The sequence below is a fragment of the Anticarsia gemmatalis genome, chromosome 13 (assembly GCF_050436995.1).
Source record: "Anticarsia gemmatalis isolate Benzon Research Colony breed Stoneville strain chromosome 13, ilAntGemm2 primary, whole genome shotgun sequence".
Lineage (NCBI taxonomy): Eukaryota > Metazoa > Arthropoda > Insecta > Lepidoptera > Erebidae > Anticarsia > Anticarsia gemmatalis.
The window spans coordinates 11396216-11417419 of NC_134757.1; the positions used below are offsets into that span (position 1 = coordinate 11396216).

Genomic DNA, 21204 nt, shown 5'->3' on the forward strand with positions numbered 1-21204 from the left:
CCTTCTATTTCTTGATGTTTCGTTATTCTAAACTGTAGTGGTCATCGTGTTATGGATTCCGTGTATCGTTAATTTGTTTTTTTCGGATATGTAACGTGTCGGCGTAGTGAGTTTCTTTTCCTAATAAATAATGTAGCAGCATTTATTTTCGTGATTGACATTGGTTAAATGTCTCTTCGAGCTTACAATTTTGCAACAGATTCAAATTCTAACAAAACTCTACTTGTATTGAACCCATTGCTTAGTGAATAATTTAATGTATTATTAGAGTAGTATTTCTAAGGATAGGGGTAAATAAAACACAAAATATAATCAGCAGTAATATTTTAAATTGCTTTGAATCACAATTTTGTAGTGTTTATAGATTATAATAATTACAAAGGAAGATTATTTTTTTTGTTCAAAGTACACTTATCCAACAGCACATCTCCATACACACTCATGTCCAATCTCTGAATACAATACAAATACATTTTCGAAATAAAAAATAACATTATCGTAAAAAAATAACAAAACCAAAAAACTCCTCATCACTCGCATTTTTCGCATAAAATTAAACAATATTTTACTAACAAACGAATCATAATATAAAAATGCAAAATTATAATTTACTTTTTTTATTAAATAAGTACCATTATTATAACTACTAATAGGAATAAAATTTATTTTTTAAATAATAATCTATCAACTTTGAAGAAGATAAAATTTCACTACTTTGGCTACTTTTTTTTTAAATAATAAAATTCGGGGACTACATTTCTTTAAAACAAATGATCTAATACAAAGAGATTTTTAGTTGTTTAACTGGACAATCAACAATCACACATCCCTTCATTTGGTGTTTTAGAAACCTTGAAACTGGCAGTACATAACAATGTCTTACAATCGCTATTATTTTAAAGAAAAATCTTAATTATAACGCTTAAGATTGCATATAAACAATTATATTAAATTTAAAAAATTAAATAACATCATAAAATTCGCTATCAAACGCTCGTAATCTATACAAAACTGTTTTATAAAGCAATATACTAATAGCTAGCTAAGATATAGGACTGTAATGATTGTTGAAAGATAACGAAATCTAGATTTTCTACAACTAAATGACTAGGACTTTGATGACTAAAAGGTTCATGACTCTAAATAAAATTCATTTTAATAAAATTATTCCTTTGGACTAACAATTATTATACTAAAATGACAAAACAATAATGACAATTAATGAGTTATAATAAAAATACTTTCAATGGTATTTTTTCGTTCGGAAACATGAATAAAATTATCACAATGAGTTAAAATTAACCATTCTTACTGACTACAATGTTAAACAAATTAAAAATAATTTCAAAACATTATTACAATCCTATGGAAAAGGATTTTAGCAACTATCAAAATTATTGAAACAAAGTTCTAGTGATCTTTCATAACAAAATATTACAACTAATATCATACGCGAGTGTCGGAAACGTTCAAAGTTATAATTAAGTATCTAAGTGATATGCAATATACGTTAGGCAGGCTCATTTTGATTAATAAAATAATCATTTTACACGGAGCCGCTTAAATAATAATTTTAGTCATTTTCCCCGTCAAAATAATAAATATCTCAAAACATTTTTTTATTATTTTACAAGAAAAAAGTAACAAAAAATGACTAAAATTAAATATAACGACCCTACGAAAGTATAAGCAAGCTACCGCGAATTAAATCACTATGAAAATCGCATAAACAACAGACGTATTCAACTTATACTATACTAAATAATAGATGCTAAAAATCAACGCCTTTTTGCAATTTTTATCACATTATTATTTAAAAAAATCGTGCCTTTGGCATAATAATTCATATAGCTTCACTACTTACGGCCCACCCTAAATTTTAAAAAGAAATCCAATCATAGTCTCACTAATATCTCATTCCAGTACCAGTTAGTAACAATTTCTATCTTTTAGTCTTAGGAATACTTACTAAATATGAAGTTAAAATGTGTGAACAAGCTTCTTATAATATAATAATAAAAAGTATTAGTTAAACTTTTAGTTTTAAATTCTATGTATAGATTTCAAGTTTTTTTATTATTTCATATAATAATAGTAATTTATCTAACTATATCTACTTCTAGTGCACTATCTTTTAGCTGTGGTCAATTACTAAGCCCAGTCGAAAGTATGCCGTCTTTATCGTCCTGATAAATTAATATTATTGCTTTAATACATCAGTCAATAATAATAAAAACACAAACATTAATATGAATGCCACACGATTTTTTTTTGTTATTTTTTATTATTATTTTATGTAATTGACGTTATCGTATACAAAATAATAACATCGTTTCGACTCAATAAATAAATATTTAGATCATAAAATCTGCCAAAAATGTTAAACATTTTCTTAAAATAAAATACTCAGTATACGTGCTTAATGATATAGATAGGGACAATAAAAAGGGCACAGTTATCGTTGGCACTAACAAGCGTCTATATTTAACTGTATTGTGACGATCGCGTGGATATTAAAATACTCTTTCTTTACAAATCGGAGTTTTATTCACCACAAAAATATTATTGCTTTCAGAGGATCTGCGTTACTGTGAAAAATATTTTTTTAATTTATTTACTTTTTCTTCATATTTCCACCCGTTTCGTATTTTAATAACATTATCAGCGCTCCTGAAGCAATCGTGCACGCTATCTAAAAATATAGGTATACGCATGACCACTAGCTAAACGAACTATTTGTTCGAAAAATAAAAACGGAAACGATAGAATAACTTTTATGGAAAATTAATACATCAAAACTTTTGGCGCAATACATCTCGAAATACTGGTATCGTACCCGCCATTACTACATATACATATATAAATATAACATCTTAAAATTAGCGATCCAAAAATATGAAATATACGTGTTGTATTAGTGCGCCCCCGGCCGCCGGCCGCCCGCGACGCGCCGCTAGTCTCGCACGCGCTACATACACCGCGCTACACTGCGCCACCCGCGCCACTCGCGCCACCCCGCGCCTCCACCGAGCCACCACCGCGCCACCCCCGCGCTACCGTGTATGCGCTAGTACCCGCGATCATTGCGACTTTTGCCGTTCGCCACCGGAGGGTGCAAAAGCCGCCACAACTGGACGGTTTTTCTCAATCCTCGTCGCGTGTTTTAATTTTCCTCTAATCGAAAAAACATTGGTTCATTCCCAACAAAACTCCGATCAACATAGAACGGCAAAAAATTGAAATGTTCGCCGTGAATCAACCAATCTCTTTTACCTACAATTTTTCATCTCTGGGCCTCTCAAAATCTAAATTAACAGGAATATATCGGAATGTTACGAACAGTTGAAATGAAAATAAAATACAGAATAACGTTAGAATTTCGATAGAAATAAATGTGAAATAGAACGGAATATCACAAAACGAAGTAAAAAAGAAGTCAAACGAGATAGTTGAAGTAAAGTTGTTAACAGAAAGTACCAGGGCCCTGCTCAAGCAAAGCGTCCTTAATCGTTCGAAACTTTTGCTTTATAAAAATACGAATCGAAAATATCTCGACTGTAGCACGTCTTCTTATGGTTAAGCTATGATTATTCTATTATTTCTTATACTATAAAACTTTACTATGTTTACTACGTTAAAATATCAGAGAATTCAGAAAAAGGGAATATTTAGGTTTTTATTTTCTAAATTAGTGGTGCACAACCTTATTTCTTCATGAACGCTAGGTAAGTATGGCGTTAGCTTTAACGAGGATCTAATAAACGAAATCACTACCTAAGAACTAATAGTAGATGTAGGTAGTCGATGAAAATTCATATAAGGATCCGTACTTATTGGAATAGGAACTAGGGGAGGAGGAACACAAAGTATACGACGTTCTCGCGAAACTAGAAGAAGGAAGAGAAACTATAGAAGACGGCACGAAACGAACGTGAAAATGAAATATTAGTTATTAAAAACGGTCGAAGGTCTCTTTCATAAGATTAGATCTAATCTAAAGGAGTCTCGAAAATCGTAGATCATGTTCGATGATATCTAAGGCTTCATCTTCACTGCATAGACTAAAAGAATTAAAACTATTTAGGCTGGAATGAAACCTATTGTAAATTTTCGACCGAAACTAACTGCGTAATTACTTTTATTTCTCTTAAATACGATAAAATCTCAAAATACTCACAGCTCGTCGGGTTTATTGTATTATACGCTAAGTGCATCTACTTTATAAGAACAGTGGCTTTTTAATAATTTGAATTTGTACTTAACCTACATATTTTAAACTCCATCGCTGAAATCATTCATAGAATAGAATTTAAGTTTTGACTCGATCTAAAGTTCGAAGCAAAGAAATTAACAGAACTGTTCATATTAAACTTCATTACCAAGTCGTTTGCAATTGACGTGAATCGCAAAAGCCAAACATTACGCATCCTTTTATAAAGATATTTTTTATGAAATTTGAAATATTTCGCGTTGTCGCGAAAATTTCTCAGCCAATACGTTTGATGATCTAGGTTTAATTACTTTACATCCAATTTAGAGTTTTCAAAAATATGATTCCAATAAATGTTCTAAACAAATATCTCAAAAATACATTATGAAAATATAATACAAATACGATAAAATTTATACTAAATATAACCCTGTCTATGACCTGAAGAGTTTAAAATAAAGAATAAATCGAAATCTAAACTCTGAACAAGTCATTTCTAAGGAAAAAAGGATTACTTTCTAGAGTCACACGCGTTGCTAGTCCGTTAAGATTTGCGCAGATCGAACCGCGCAGACTTACTTGATGTAGGAGAGTAGACAGTAGATGAATCAGCTAAATCTGATCAGTTGGATAGATAAACTGTAACGGTATCGCTAAATCGTAACGCGGTGATTTAAAATAGAAAAACAATCTAAACCGCGAAACGTGATAGTCAAAACTTATCGCATTCACCTACAAATACGACTATAAAAAGAACAGTTAAAACATTTCAAATAGACAAGGCCTGAGTTTAGTTCACAACTCCGAGAAGAAACCTGTTTCGTAAAATAGCTTATATCAGACAGTATATTTGATAATGTGAAAGGCAGTTGGTGTTAACGCGTAATTTAACTACTCGATGTGAAAACAACACTCAACATTCAACTGAAACATGAAACAAAAACATTTGAAGTAAACAAGAGTCCTCAGTGGGAGGGGTAAACGAAATGTGAAACGTAGGGTTGAAATGATTTGTGTCTGTTCATAGTTGCTGTCATATTTTAAACAGAAGCTCAAGTAGGAGATCGTCGTCGACGTTCATTGGCGATTCAGGTGCAAGGTAATCAACGATCCTATAAAGAAGAATAACATCTGTTAGCTCTTAATCAATATAATGTTCAACATGTGTTTGATACATTTGGTTATATCAGCCTGAGGAAATTAATACATCAATCTAGTAGTAAATATTTGCGACATCTATTAGAATAACAGATGTCTTGTAGTTCCATCAAACTATAGTCCAACAACTAAGTAGAGATTCATCTCATTATACCAATTATGTATGTTTCCTAAATAAAATAGCTGTATCAAATAGGCCACTGTCCGCTTTGCGTTCTTTTGCGTTTGCGAGACATTGTTGTTCTAAATTCTGAGTTTTGTATACCTTCGCCAGCCGCGAACCTTACATATAAGGCTCTCTATTAAGTTTTTGGACTATTAGATAGGTACCCAGTTTTATTTCTAGGCATAGATTCTACAGTTTAATGAGTTGTGACGTCATTTGCTCTCACCTATTGGGCGTGGGTGGTGTACTGGTGATGCGCTGCAACGAGTTTTGGCGGGCAGCCGGCGATAGCCGGGCCACCCTCACGTTTTCGGCTTGTGCGCTCTGCAACCTGATACAAATATAACAAAAACATCAGTGAGTAAAATCAAATAAATATGTACTCATTCTTGGTTTCTACTATCTTGATTCTAATCTGCATCGATTTATTAAGATGCTCTCAAACTGATTGTGTGTAACGTAATTTTAAACTTTATAATTCTTTAACACAACCCATATTTGTTGATATTTTAATAATATTGTACAAGACTTCACAAAATATTCATAAATAAATTGCATTAAATTTCTATAAAATATGATATTATCAGTCTGTGAGCAGTATTTAGATCAAAAATTATAAATTATATATAAGAATGAAAATAAATATTCAATTGAATATTAATGGATTTCTACAATGTACTATAAAATCTACTGATTCAAGATCCTTATGAATGTGTAATAACGTATCTTATATTGAGTACTTCGCCATAAGAACTTACGTTGGTCGTGAATTCCTCCCAAGTGCTGATAGGCATGAAAATACAATGGTTTATGTTAAGAAATAGATGATAGAAATAGTTGTAATTACAAACACTATAAACAATATTAAAGAAATACAAATTATAAGATAGGCCAAGTAAATAAATAAAATAAAGTGAAATATATCTAAAATGAACATTAAATAAGAAAAAATAGAAAGTATTTATAAGATAGTAATTAAATATTAATACAATAGATCAAGACTGAGGTTTACAACCATCTTAATTCTGAAGCAACTCTCCCACGTACAATACAGTATACCTAAAGCGCTAAAACATCCCCAACTCGCATAAACAAGTACGAACAAAAACCCTCCTTTAATTTAATATAACAACAAGTCTGAAAGTTTAACAAAATCATGCTCTAAAGATTCCCTTATCGAAGGCAAGAAACAAACTTGGCTACAGTTGATTTATCTACCCGCCACAGATACTGAAGTTTTGTGAAAAGCTGAAATGTTTCATTCATAAAGTAGCGAACTGATGCCGGCTTAGATTACTTCGCAGGAGATCGGCTACGAGTCAGTACGCCAAAATTAATTTAGCATTGATGGGGACGGCGCCAACGAATAAGGGACGCTCTTAATTCTTTGAAATATTCGAATCCCCTTTTGTGCTCATTAAATTGGAACGGAAAAGAATTGAATATTTTTTTTGGGAGAAAATAAGTCGGCTAGAACGGCTCGTTTTTTGTAGAATACGAGTATTATCAGCTTAACGACACGTCGTGCTATCCGTAGAATTGTATTATTCGTAATTTTATATTAAGTGTAGCCAGTAATAGTAATTCCTTCAAAGTGTCGAATCATTTCAATTTCTCTTTCAACGATAATGTTAATAGTGAAACCTATGTAAATTTCTCTCCAGACATCTTGAATAACATCATCTTCGTACATAAATATCATTTAACCAAAACCAACTTTGTATAAATCTTTAACTTTCTTATTAAAATCCAGAACAAGTTTGGAGCCCAAAAGTTGTTTCGCGAAACGATCCTTTCCGTTCGTTATAAACAGATATTTGGCCATCGACGATTTGAAAGTAGGTTTTCAATTCCGAATGAAAGATTAATATTTTCTGTTTAAATATTCATTTTGACCTTTCCTGAAGAAATCTGCATTACAGAAGGCACCGTGGAGAAATATTAACATAACGATATTATTGTTTTTACAGAACTCGGAAATGGACTTTATGAAATGTGTTACTTTAGATAAGGAAGTTTTTTTCAATAACCTTCCAATTCAGTTAAAAAAATAATGCAGACAAATGTAATAGGTATTATTTTACAAGTTGAAATTCAAAGAAAACAGATACAGCTAAACACACAGTACAATCACTACATAGTATAAAACAAAGTCGCCCATTTTGTCTGTAGTCCCTTCGTATGCATAAAACTTTAAAACTACGCAACGGATTTTGATGCGGTTTTCACTAATAGAAAGAGTATTTTCTCCGACAGGTTTTTATATATAATTGAAATACATTGAAACTATATTAGCTGAGTAATAGCGATTTATGTCCAAGAAGTCAGAAAAAAAATCTAATTGAAGATTGCATTTGTGCGTGCGCCGCTTATACCGTTGGATACAAGTAAGAACAATGTTAGCAAAAACATTGGTCTTTATTAGTTCTACAAAAAAGTCTGCGATGACATATATCCAGCTTTTTTATTTAAGTCACAAAAACTACTTTTCTGTATTAAAAAAACATTTAATTCGTTGGGTGATGTTTAACTGGTGATATAACCAATAATACATATATCCTTATCAAAATAAGTAAGTTCATCATCACGAGCATTTAATTTAGATTATTTTTGCAGTTTACAGTGTGTTATTTAGACATATAGTTTAGGAGATATCACGATATTAGTATTTCGGCACGGTACGGGCCGGCCGCGGCGGCGGGGGCAGCGTCCCTATAAATAGCGCGTCGGCGGCAGCGGCTCCCCATTAGCACTTTGAAATTGGAAGCGATCGGACGCGTTTATTTATCGCAGCTCTTTGAGAAAAATAAAACGTTCTTTTCAGCGCGACAACAATAATTGTATGATAATAGTAGGTATTGTATTCTAAGGTTAGTATTAAATCGCACTTATTAGTAAGATTAGTTTTTTAAAATATAAAACCGTAATTTATGGATTGATATTTTCTATTAAGATTTTGGTTAAAATTTAAAGTTAGGTCAATTTAATATTAGGGAAATAATTAAAAAAAATCGTAATTTAAGGTAAGATAAGTTCAGAAAAAGAACTTAATAGAATAGGTATCTTTCTTTTGTTTCTAAGTACATATTTAGATATTTTTTTACCGAGGCACATGCGAATAATATGGGAGTTAGTGTTTTAAACGCGGTTAAGGGAAAGAGAAGTTATTGTGAATTGAAAATTAGTATCCAATATGTGTTGGTGCGTTGACTGTATTTGTCGAAGTAGCGGGATACACGCACACGAAGTTGCGCGGGTCAGCTAGTAAGTAATAAGGCAAAGATTTATGTACCAAAATATTTCTAAATTAATTTTGAGAACAAAGAACAATACTATCACATCTATTCCAAAATTTCAATGAAACCAACAAGCAATTAATTTTACGAAAGCTGACACTATCAGCTTTTATTGTTCATCAAGCAAAGCGGCAATTAAAACTGACGTAAGCCGATCTTATAAAACACCAGTACTTAGAGTAGGATTAATTGTGAAACCCTCTAAAATCCGGGAAGAACTCTAAAATAACAAGACGAAAGCAATTAACTTATTCACGGGAGGGATTGAGCCCGCAAAGGACCATTATGTTCAAATAATAGAGCAACATTGAAGACAATGGTAGCCGTTGTAAATTAGGACATTGCTTCTTACCCGGCTTAGAGGAACAAAAGAAGGGACTTTTTGTCGGATATGATTATGAAGGTACTTATGTAAAGACTGGAATAAAATGCTTTGTGTAATTTGAAAGAGGTGATTATTGATTAAGTTGGAATAAAATTGAACAATATTGTATTCAATTCTGCCCACGCTCTCTGAAGGTAAAAACTTGTAGAATGTATTCAATAAGCTTGATGCAAGTAATAAACTATTTGAACGAGTAACAAACACACGTTACAAGAGCTGTCCAGTAGATTCATATAAATCTTTTTATAAGAATATTACCATTTTTCTGAATCAAATTCATTCCGATAATCACGTTAAAGCATTTCTTAACATTTGTCAACAAAAATTCAAAGCAAGATTTAATAGATTATGACATATTTTCTTCCGGCTTCCAATTTTGTTGAATAAAAAGGGACAGTACTTATAAATGTCCAACAAGATTAACAATCAACATAACAAGTGGACGACGAATAAGAAACAAGTGACTGAGATGTCGTAATCACATTATTTTCATACAATTTAGGAGCAGTAATAATAATTCATAAAATGTAGCTTCATCGAATTACTGGGAACATTTGGTATTCTAAGAGTCTTGGCGAATAATATTGAATGTACGAAATGTTGAAGGCTTTCTTGGCGTAACTAAGTTAAGTATATAGCTGGAGGCTTGGGAAGAATTATGTTCAAACAAGAATACAAAGGACAATCCTATTATGAAGGATAAACATCGGTAGAAGTGTGACCGCTTGATGTTTGGAAGAGAAGACATGAATACGAATAAGCCTTTTTTTAAACTAAACTCAGTACCCACCAACCAAACATATGTACCGAAACTTCACGATAAATAAATTATTCTTGAAACAGTTCCGCATTGTAAGGTAATGAAGAAAAACTAACGAGTGCTAAAAAACCTGAAATACCTCTATACTCGGAAAAATTATGTTGATCCAACAAACAATTACACAACCTAACTCTATCCAGTATAATCCGAAGTCTAGCAGCCGTTTCTTTTCAAATTAATTCACCAAAATTAAATACCAAAACAAGATCAGTAGGCGTTTCCTTACAATATATCATATTTTTTATACCTCGGCCTCTACAAAAGCGTTAGCCCTTCTGCCCGTATAATAGCGGTATATTAGTTCCGGGTAAACAATCCAGACCCGGATATACAAACGGAATAAATCCGGTAAATAATATTTATTATGCGGCAGTACAATGGGTGACGCGATTTTTATTAAATTTCTCTCCGATGTCTTTTTGTTGGTTTCGATATAGTATGGGTATTTTTTCGTTATTGATTTTGAGTGTATGTGGAAGACGGGATAAAATTTTACGGAACTTGTGGTATTTTTGAATACAAAACTACACGTAATTTCAAGATTGTTTTAAAGGATCATAATAGCAAATATGGAAGTTTTGTTTGTAACCCTGACATCTATATAAATATTAATGAAAAACTGAAATATATGCATAAGTTTTGAACAACTAAACCAAACTGGTTTCCACGGCAATGGGATCAACGGGATAAAATTGTACTATACCCACCCGGCTGAAATCGGGCCAGTCCACTAGTCTTAATTAAAAAATAGTAACAAAAGATCTTATCAAACGTTATCGTAAATCAAGACTACTAGGCCAGACAATAATACAAGCTTCAGCAAGTGTCCGCACTACTTATATCGTGATGAATAATAAAGAAAACTATAAACTAAAAGTTAAAGAAATTACGATCATATTTACAAATAAATATTAATGAAAAGTAAGAATATCTACAAAGTATGTTTGCTATAAAGAATAACGAAAACAAAAATAGTTATTTATATAATGTGAAACAGTACATTTATGTATAATCCTTCGCTCTGAAATTCAATTTAAACAAGAATCAGAAAACATAAAATTACATAATATAGGATCACTAGACGGAAAATGTTTGTCGAAGGAGCTCAAATTTTGTTTGACGAATCATGCGGGTATTAGTAACGAATTTAGGTACTAATATGAATAAAATATATGTCAGGGGAAGCGAATTCAATATAAAAAAAATCAATCCCTTTAATTGAATAGTGAAATTTTTGTATTATGTTGATAAATAGTAAGATTGAACTAGTCGCGTTTAGAGAAAGTGTTTTGACACTTCCATGTGGTACAAACATAAAAATAATTCCAATAACCTCCCATTACCTATTTCTAGCTCTCTTATTACCCAATTCAAAGAACAGAAGGAAGTTTTCAATTAGTCGCGAAAAAAATTTACTCTTTCAATGATTGTAAATACTAACCCAATTATTTTTATAACAGCAATAAAACAAATACTTAAACAATAAATATACTTTACATAGAATAAAATATAACATACATAGTTGATGAAAATACCAGTGTCTACGTCACTTACTTGATCTTAGACTGCCTCATAAATTGTTGAATTTTCCTTGCCGCCTGATTCTGACGTCGTTGGGAATATGTCCTCCTGGGCAATGATTGTTTGCTAATAAAATTTGATCACATGATTAATCATTATGTAACAGAATCTTTTCAACATTTATAGGTAAATTGTTGATAATACTAAATATTTATGTAGCATGAAGAAATTCCTTTTTAGAGCCCTGCCTCACTAGGACGCCATGGCGGCGTCGCTGGCTACGTATTCGAGCAGTTAATATTGAAATGTCACATTGCCACACCGTCGCCACGTGAGTTAGGTGACATACATTTCAATTTAATTTTCTTAATGCTATTATTACGCGCTTATCGGTGTCGGAAAACTTAATTAGTCGAAATTAGTTTAAAAATTATTCAGTTTGTAAAGCTGCATTGTATCAACCCACTATTAAATTCACTGATGTTGGAGACTGAAGTTCAAATTCGATCGTATAAAATGAAAAGAGCTTTATGTCAGGTCTGCTTTGAAAGAAGAGACTTATGTAATCCATTATTTTTTTACCATTCATGTCGTAAATATAGGTTATTTTGTCAGTAACTAAAAGAAAATACCACTTTGTCTACTACTTACTTGATCGGTGTCGTAGTCATTCTGCGAGCTCTCATGGAGCGATAGCCGCGCTGTATCACCGTCGCCGCGGCGTGCATTTGCTTCAAGTACGCGAACTACGCAAATAACATTACTATTAACTAAGTCATACACAAATCCAGTCGTTAAATTTTATACTATAAAACTGTAATTCTTAGTTTAAATCATACTGTTATATTAATGACTATATAGGACGTTTCTTGATTAACTTAGTTTGACGAGTAAGCAAATAATGGAAGAAAAATCTGTACATATCTCGGATCTCTATTTGGACAGATCGTGGCCATAGAAAGATTCATTATTGCGAATACATAACTCTTGAAAGTGACGGAACTGAAAGTTGAACAATCTAGAAAATGCAACTCATTATGCATTGCGTTTTAAGGTATCTACAGTAACACGCGCTAACATTGAACAATTGCTAGTCAGCAATACGTGTGTCAAAACATTGCTAATAAACAAACTGCAACGCTTATTAAAGATTTTTTAGAGATTCACATTATTTTGGACTGAAGTCATGAACGTACCTGCTTGTATCTCCTGTAGCAGTTCTGTATGGTGATGGCGGCGGCTGCGGCTCGGCGCTGCAGCTGTCGGCCGCGGTACTGCCGGTACGCCTTCTGTATTGTGATCGCTGCTGAGTACAGCTCTCGTTGTTCACGATCTATCAGAAATATAAGATGGTTAGTGCTGATGTAGGTCTAGATTTACCAAAAAAGATAGTGATATAGAATAAGTATTTTCTTTATTTTGGCTGTTACAAATTGCCTCCTCTTCGATTTCGAAATATTTATGAAAGACTAAAGTCTTTTTTTCTATGACAATATAATATGTAGTTTCTAAAGTTCTTCGTACATTTTTCCATTAATTTTGTGTTTAAATAACGTCAAATGGAAATGCCTGAGTACATAATAGCAGAAATTTAAGCTTTATTACTTAATCTTTTTGTGTCATCAAAATACTGATAGGTTTTCCGTTTGCTTTGTTCTGCTTAAGTAATTGAAATGAGCCGTGTAGTTTGATTCTTTTACCGGTTTAGGGCAATCTAGGATTTACTGGTACATAAAATTATCAAATATAAAACCCAAATGTAGATACTGCTATTTCTTACCGTTAAGCGTCAGATTAGAGAAATGTGTAGTAGCGTTCAAGAACTCTTGCAGTGTGGCAGACGGTGTGGCGCAGTGAGGGGATGCCGGGGGAGGAGACAGCGCTGAAGAACCAGGGGAAACTGAACCCGATGAGCAGGGAGTTGAGCCACCACAGTACCTGGGAATGTTAGACAATTATAAAAGACGTTATATTAACTGCACGCAAATGAAATGTATTGAATTAAAATAATTTGTTTCTCTATGTTAATAGCAGGCGAATACATTTCTGAAATAGAATCCGAGGCTGACCGAGACTCCAGGCTACAATTAAGTACATTTAAGAAAACTCGAAAGTCCCAATAGCATTTTCCCGGGTTTGAGAAATACACCCGATTAAATTCATTTGGACTACAGATACAGTCCATCAGCATAAAGTATCCAATTCAATACTGGACTTACTGTTGGATTTATCTTTTTATTAAATGTTGGATTTACCTATAAGTATTATCGCAGAACTCAAAGCTGAACTCAGTGGTGAAAGTGTTGGTGTCGTCGAGCAGCGGCGCCATGAGGGTGTCCTCGCCGGTGCCGCTGTCCAAACCGCAGCCGGATAATAGTGAAGAACTTTCGTTCTACAACAAAAACGTGTATTACAGTATCTAATAACCAAAATGAAAATAATTAACTGTAAGTAAAATACAAAATCTTGATGTGAAACCAATAATTTGAAGATTATAAGTCATAAAGTTTTGATAAAATTTTAATTATATTTGACTATAAAATTACTCTATAATTTTAATTTATTTTACTCAGTATGCTCACTCTCAGTACAATATTTAGTTGCTTTGCAATAATTTTTAATTTATACCTTTATTCGTTCTGGCATGGCAGCAATTATTTGCTCCGCCAGCGTGAACACTCGGTCATCCTGCTCCCCTGAAACATTTTTGTAAAGTGGGACCTCATTATATTATATTTATCGGCATTATAAAAAATATTCATCACTGTGTCTACATATACACAACCAATATATAGTTCAACATTCTGTCATTTAAAAATAGAAATTAAACGTATTTTTCGATAATTTCAATACAGTATCAATAAATTGTGAATGGCACACACAAAAGTATAAAAAAATCAAATTGTTTCGTTCAACCGCATAGTTTAACATTATTACAAGTTATGTATTTGTATCACAGCTTACTCAATTACACATTTGCTTAACATTATTATCACCAACGAGTTACATAGATGACATCTCATTTACCTTTGAACACACAAACGTCACTTTTTGACGCGGCAGTACCTGATAATCCTTACCTCTACTTCATTAACAACATAAAAAAAAATAAAAATGTCATCCATATAAACAATTAACACCAATCACTAAAACACGCTACTTTAATGAATGATTCGAGAACATTCATGTTTTAAACCAAAACAACCGCTTTTTGAAAAATGACAACTTAAATTTAACAGATGATACAAACTTTTTTCTGAAAACATAAAATATGGTTAGTCAATCAACACTTGATGATATCCTAATGTTAAATCCAATGTTGAAAACAGAACACTTTGTTAGTAAAATTTAGTTTAATGTTGTTTGATGTGTGTTATGGCGATGTTGTAACAGAACGGGATGATGTAATGTGCTCAGTAGAACTCGTGCCACAGCACTTACCTTAACCGATGGCGATAGGAAAATATCTACACATAAAAAGCGTCTAGATAGTCATGCAAGCGTAGTAGCGTCCATGCAGTGTTATATTGTTACGTAATATTGTTTGAAACAAGTGTACTGACTGAACAACGTAGTCTTGTGTTGAAGTTGGGAGTAGGAAGCCAATCGATTTGGTTGTGATACAGTGATAGTGGATAGACCAATACGAACCACTGAAAGCGACATCGAGGGACAACATCGAGTAAACCAAACCGAATTTTATTACACACACAATAAGATTTAAATTATAATAAAAAGTGCGTAATGAAATGTAACAAAATTCGGTTTAGTTAAGGATACTACAGACAACAAACACTCAAGGGAAACTCCGCTCATATTGGAACACAAAGTATAGAAGAAACTACAAGTGGTCTACCGACATACAGTGATACAAGGGCTACAGACTGGCGACAAAGAGGGAGACAAAGATATACAGATAACGTTTGTTAGAAGAAGAGGGAGGCAATGCAACTACTACATACACAACATCGAAAGGACGAGCGGAGCTCGATGCTGCGACTCGAAAAGGTATAGAACTCTTAAGTTTATAAATAAGTGCCAATAGATAGACAAAATATGAAGAAAATCGTTGTACAGCCAATTATAATTCGTTCAAACGTTCTATCTTAGTAGCTTTTTTGTTTTTTTATTTGATAGACAACTTCATTTTTATCATAAGCGTTCTAGTTTTAAGAAACTAGATCAGATTTTTATTATACTCGCAAATTTCGCATGCTTCGAAAAATTTGGAAGAGAATATTTTGTCCTGGGATCGGAAACAAATTCTTTGGTTAACAAAATTTAGTGTTCGAGTAATGTCTATACCGTTCGAGCGTGCGTTGGGGGCGGAGTGACTGACCTGGTTGTGTGGTGGGCGAGAGCGGCGGCGTGTGGTCGGAGAGCGCCTCCACGTCTATGAGCGGGCTCGCCGCGCGCCGCGCCGCCGTCTCGCCTGCGGAACACCCGCTCTACTACTCCGCGACGACATAACGATACTGGTCAAACGAGTGAGCCTAAACGCGACTTTTCGTAAAACATCCTACAATTTTTTGAATCATTGGCTCGGTTTGTTTAAAATAGATAATCGGTCATTAGTTTACTAAACTGGTCGAAAGCTTATAAACCAACAAAAGAAAATTGTTTAAAGGCCGGCGAATGAACTCGACGATTAAATAGCTTATCTATATACAGACTAGTCTAGAGTGCTTTGAGGCGGTTTTTGAAAGCTGATAAAAACAAAACAGATTTTGGTTTCGAACTAAAACAAAAGCTCGCGATGTAAACTTACGCGTTTGACCAGTTAAATCGCCGAACGAAACCGTCACCATTTTAAACAATGCACAAATCGAACCAAAACCAAGTTAAGAACCATCCAAATGTCATCAGCAGCCGTGCCGATATAAAATAACCAGCAAATGAAAATCGAATCGACTATGAGTGAGGTGGAGATATCTGAAGACTTACAGAGAGCTAGGTCCATTCGTCTCCCGTGCTTGGAGTCACCGAGACTATCTTCAGACGTGTCCGAGTCTAATGGCAGAGACATGCTCCTTTCCCATCTGAAACGTTTGATAAGTATTTTGTTTAGAAAGGAATTTCATGAAAATATGGCCATTATCTATCATTAGCATATTATTATAGTTAATCTACTTTATCTGTGTTCCATATTTCTTATTGATCACGATCTTAATGGACGCATGAAGAGAACTAAGGTTTTTTGTTGTAGATTTCTTCATCACGTTGTATTTTTTATATAAAATATAATAGTAAGGTGAAGTTGTTCCTCACCTAGCAGAAGAGTTGCTATCGGACTTATCAATAGCCGAGCTGGACCTGAAAGCATCGGCCATATTGATGCCGGAGTCTATCGACGGTCTCTTCACTAGGTTGCTCTCCAAACTACCGGCGCGGCTCTTCTGAGATAGACTGGAAATAGGGAAAAAGTATGTCATTGTGTAAAAGCTATTTCTTGATTTTAGGTTGTGATTTTGTGAAAATATAACGAATAAAGGGAAAGATACAAAAGATCAAGGATCCATAGTTTTAGCTATAAACGGTCTGAATTTTTATCTTCCAATAATCTTTCTCAAGACAATGGAAAATAAATACGCAACTCTTTTAAAATTCAACATTTTGGCTATTCCAAGAAATACTTTGAAACTCGTCCGTAGCTAGCAAGTGAAAAAGTTTTCTAGAGATTTAATAAAGTTTTGGGTTTATTCCATTAAAATTCATCTCAAAAAATCTAGTAATAATAACCTGTGCGAGATAGGTGTACGGAAGATCCCGGTGTCGGTAGCGGGCGGCGGGTGGATGCGGTCGAGCAGCGCGGCGAGGTGCGCGTGGCCGGCGCGGCGCGCGGCGGCGGCGGCGGCGCGCGCGCCCGCCTCGCGCCGCGTGCCCGCCGCCCAGCGCGCCAGCACCACGGCCGTCTCCACGTGGCCCGCCGCGCTCGCCACCATCTGCAAGTACGCGAGGAGATTTTACTGATAGAATACTTGTTTATTGCTGTTTAGTTGAGTTGTTGGATAATACCATAAATAAGTATACATTTTGAATAGAAATTTTACATTGACTACATTTTTGCTTTGTATGAACGTCATCGAAAATTCTACGCTTAGTTTCTGACCGGGGTCATAAACGATTATTTAAAAATACTTATTTCGTCATTAACTGGTGTTTGTCATCATTGATCCTACTGTCGACAGTTAACGCAACAAGTCGCTCAAAGAACTTTACATACGTAACGTCATTTGAGCATACGTATGTAAGACAAGCAGTATTAAGCCTCATATAAAAAGTAAATCTCATAAATCTTAGCCATTGTGATACTAACCAGTGGCGTGCAATTATCACTATCCCTCGCTCCCAAATTGACTTCCTTCTCCAACGCAAGACTCGTATCATCCTGCCTCCATCGTAACAGCACAGTGGTCAACTTGGTATAGCCCAGGGCAGCAGCCAGGTGCAGAACAGTGGAGCCGTCTTCTCCTGGCTCGGTAGTAAAGCCCTCAGACATGCCCTTAGATCGGACACTCATGGAGCGGCAGAACGTGACCAGACGTTCTTCAAACTTTGGGTTGGAGTAGAGCTGGACGTCTTCGATCTGTAATTCCAATAATATAGGTAAGACGAAAAACATAGTTTTCAGGGAACTGGTTTTGATATTCTGCTATTTTTTTACAAATAATAGGATTCTCCAGGACTAAGTTTTTGCTTTACTTTCACTTCAAAATCGGAAGCCAAAATATTGTGAGCTAATATTTTTTTTCTTAACCCTTTAAACAGCTTTATCTTACAGAAAATTTTGTTTGCTTTCAATTGGTTTATTCAATGTTTATTTACAACTAGATTTAAGTTTTACCACATTTGCTAAAAAAATACTTATGTGTAGTTGTCTTAGGTAATTATTTGGTTTTGTAATAAGTAGCAGACTACAAATATAAGATTCTTACCTGGTTATTATCATCAGTAGGTTCAATCTTCATTTGCAAGCGCCCCTGCAGCCGCTGCAAGCGCTGCAGGAGCGAGAACCGTCTAAAATCCAGCGATGGTAGAGGAGCTGACGCGGGGGACGATGGCGTCGGCGCTGGACCCGCCTTGTACTCGAACACTACTGTATCTGATACGACTCGGCCGCCTCTTGCCACTTGCAAGGCTGCTAGGCCTGCTTCGTGAGCTGAAATAGACAATGCAAATACAAATTAGTTAATGTTCTCTCATAGGTATTTAGTTTATTGTGGCCGATAATATATAAAATCTCATGTTTTAATCGATTATAATGATTTTATGTCTGCTTAAAGTTTTTGGGAAGTACCAAAAAGCATACGTTTAAGATGTGCTAAACATGCTCAAACAGTGTTGAAGTATGGTATTTACTTGAAACAAACTCGGTTCCGCGGTAAAATTGTTACGTAAAAAAATTCGATGGTACTATTTTTGTTCATTTTTCAATACGAATACAGTTAAATTTGTACAAACCTGGACAATAACATCTTAGCAGACCATTCTGCACCAATATTGATGGCACAGGGAAGTTGTCGAACAGGACAGTGTACTGATCTGACGTGTCTGTCCAAGGTCCAGCTACAAGGACCTTCGCACCGCCCTCAGGATATGCCCATTCGGGAGAATAGTCCGTGATGCTTAACGTCCCTTCACCGGGCGACTCAGTTTGCATCTTCTCACTAGTATCTTCAGCCGGCGCTGGCGGCGATTTGTCACATAACGTCTGAAAATTCGAGAAATAGAAACTCTATTTACGAAATATTATAACTCTAGACAAAATGTTAAGAGTTACAATCATGGCCTAATACTCACCACAGGGTTCGTTGATATCGTACTGGGGTCCAGCACTTCCAATTCAGGGAAGTCACCTAGCATATCGAAAGCATCCAAATTAACAAATACATTATCGTCAACTCCGTGCGTAGGTGACGCTACAGCCTCACAACTCTCTATAAAGTCCATAGTATCTATCCCTGAGACCATTACATTCGCGGTATCAGTAGACCTCACACCGTTCCTGTCTAATTCACAAGTCGGCATATTAGCAGACAAAGTCTTCTGTATATCCTCGTGCGATAATTCGAGAGTTTCGTCGAAGAATCCGCTCGCAGCTAAATTGCCATCAGTACCGAGTAACACTAAAGTATCATCACAGTTATCCGTCAAAACTTTACTTTCTAATCTTTCTACTAAATCTGGGTACCTCGATGGAGTTGCCGGTGCGCTTGCCACTATTTGGTTTCTACTCCTTGGCTCCATTTTAATTTTCCTATCAAAGTCAACTTCAACTTTCTCTTCCTGAGTTTCAATTTCAAATGTTGAATCAGAGTTTTGGATGCACGACGACGGCGCACTGTCTGGAATCTCCCTTTTCAACACAAAAGTGGGTTTGTACTGTTGCCTATACCTATCTCTGGGTTCTTCGCAGACGAATGACGTCACTGACAAAGGAGACACTAAAGATGAGCTTTGTTGAGTGCCGTTGCTCGTGCCGTTTAGTATTAATAGTCCACCACCCCCTTGGATTTGGCCTAAAGATAAGAGTAAAGGTGATGCTGGTTGCGGTGCGGGTCTGTGGTCTCTGGTGTACTGTCTCGGTGGGTGGGACATAGGTCTGGGTGAAGGGCCGGTCGTTGACGATACTTGGTGGTCAGACGGTGGTGGCTTCGCGGCTTGAATCCTGCGTAGTGGATGAGCGCAGGTTCTTGAATCTTGGCAGGTAGAATCAGGACAGCCGCACTCCAACTGTCTCGCCAGTGCAGCAGCTCTGGCCGCTCTTTGCTTCTCCATGAGCTGCCCGACGATTGCCTCCACGGTTTCCGCCGTCTGGAACATTTTGCCCTAATATTTTATTATAGTGATAATCTGTTCGTAAAATTTTACTGGTAAAGTAATACTTACTGATATTTCCAGTTCATTGTTGATGTCCGGGTCGTCTTCGCTGAAAACTGAAATAGAAAAAAAATAGTTACATTTACATTTTGGTTAATATACGGCAAGCAACAGGTTAACATCAAAATCAACGTCGTTATTGAATTTTAATACTGAAAATCATTAGATGATTTTCAGTATTAAAAAAACACAACATAACCAAGTTTCCTAATAACCCATTAACCCTTTGTTCGTTCATCTTCAATTGAAAACGAAATAATTTTCGCAATAAAGCCTGTAATATTAATTTTCAATCCCAAAATCAATACAGGGAGCTCCTAAATTAACAGCAGCATCGTTATTCCGATCAGATAGGATTAATAACCGCGGTGCATAATTGATATTTGCCACCGTTTTCATAAATATTCAACATCGGAACAGAAACTTTCAACGTTTCAATTTGATTTCAGTGTTTTAAATTCTGTTAGAATGACAATTTTTACAATTTTCACCAGCCGTTAATTGGGGCGAAAAACGTGAAGTAATTGAGGCTTTTACGTGATTTGTCAACTCTAAATTGGTGTTACCAATAACAGTGCTTTAGTATGCTAATAATGCAACGAATTTATGATTGCTGCTGCCGCTGTCCAAATTGGTTTATGCTCAAACAGACAAAGTAAAATCATTAACTGTTTTCACAAACTTCAAAGTCCACTGCCTTCTTTATAAAGAAAAAGACCGACTACGTCTTTCATACTTTTGAAATTTTACGCAAAAATACCTTTGATT

General features: G+C 34.8%; 1 protein-coding gene across 8 annotated transcripts in view; it reads right to left on the minus strand.

Annotated features, from left to right (window-relative positions):
* Positions 1-307: 307 nt before the first annotated feature.
* The window catches only part of Camta (Calmodulin-binding transcription activator), a 150128-nt gene continuing 129231 nt past the window's right edge, over positions 308-21204 (minus strand). For 3 of the 8 annotated variants that reach the window (XM_076121571.1, XM_076121564.1, XM_076121565.1), the window contains 17 exons: positions 20446-20492; positions 19357-20385; positions 19018-19267; positions 18492-18715; positions 17873-18142; positions 17296-17498; positions 16825-16962; positions 16501-16595; positions 15896-15988; positions 14185-14252; positions 13812-13948; positions 13337-13494; positions 12753-12889; positions 12208-12302; positions 11590-11664; positions 5761-5865; positions 308-5322 (listed from right to left, as the gene is read on the minus strand). In XM_076121571.1, coding sequence (XP_075977686.1) covers positions 5244-5322; positions 5761-5865; positions 11590-11664; positions 12208-12302; positions 12753-12889; positions 13337-13494; positions 13812-13948; positions 14185-14252; positions 15896-15988; positions 16501-16595; positions 16825-16962; positions 17296-17498; positions 17873-18142; positions 18492-18715; positions 19018-19267; positions 19357-20385; positions 20446-20492 — 3203 coding nt within the window. In that variant the 3' untranslated portion in view covers positions 308-5243. Of the gene's footprint in view, positions 5323-5760; positions 5866-6292; positions 6318-11589; positions 11683-12207; positions 12303-12752; positions 12890-13336; positions 13495-13811; positions 13949-14184; positions 14253-15895; positions 15989-16500; positions 16596-16824; positions 16963-17295; positions 17499-17872; positions 18143-18491; positions 18716-19017; positions 19268-19356; positions 20386-20445; positions 20493-21204 lie in introns of all 8 variants that reach the window. The other 5 variants (XM_076121568.1, XM_076121566.1, XM_076121572.1 and 2 more) reach the window with 5 other exon arrangements.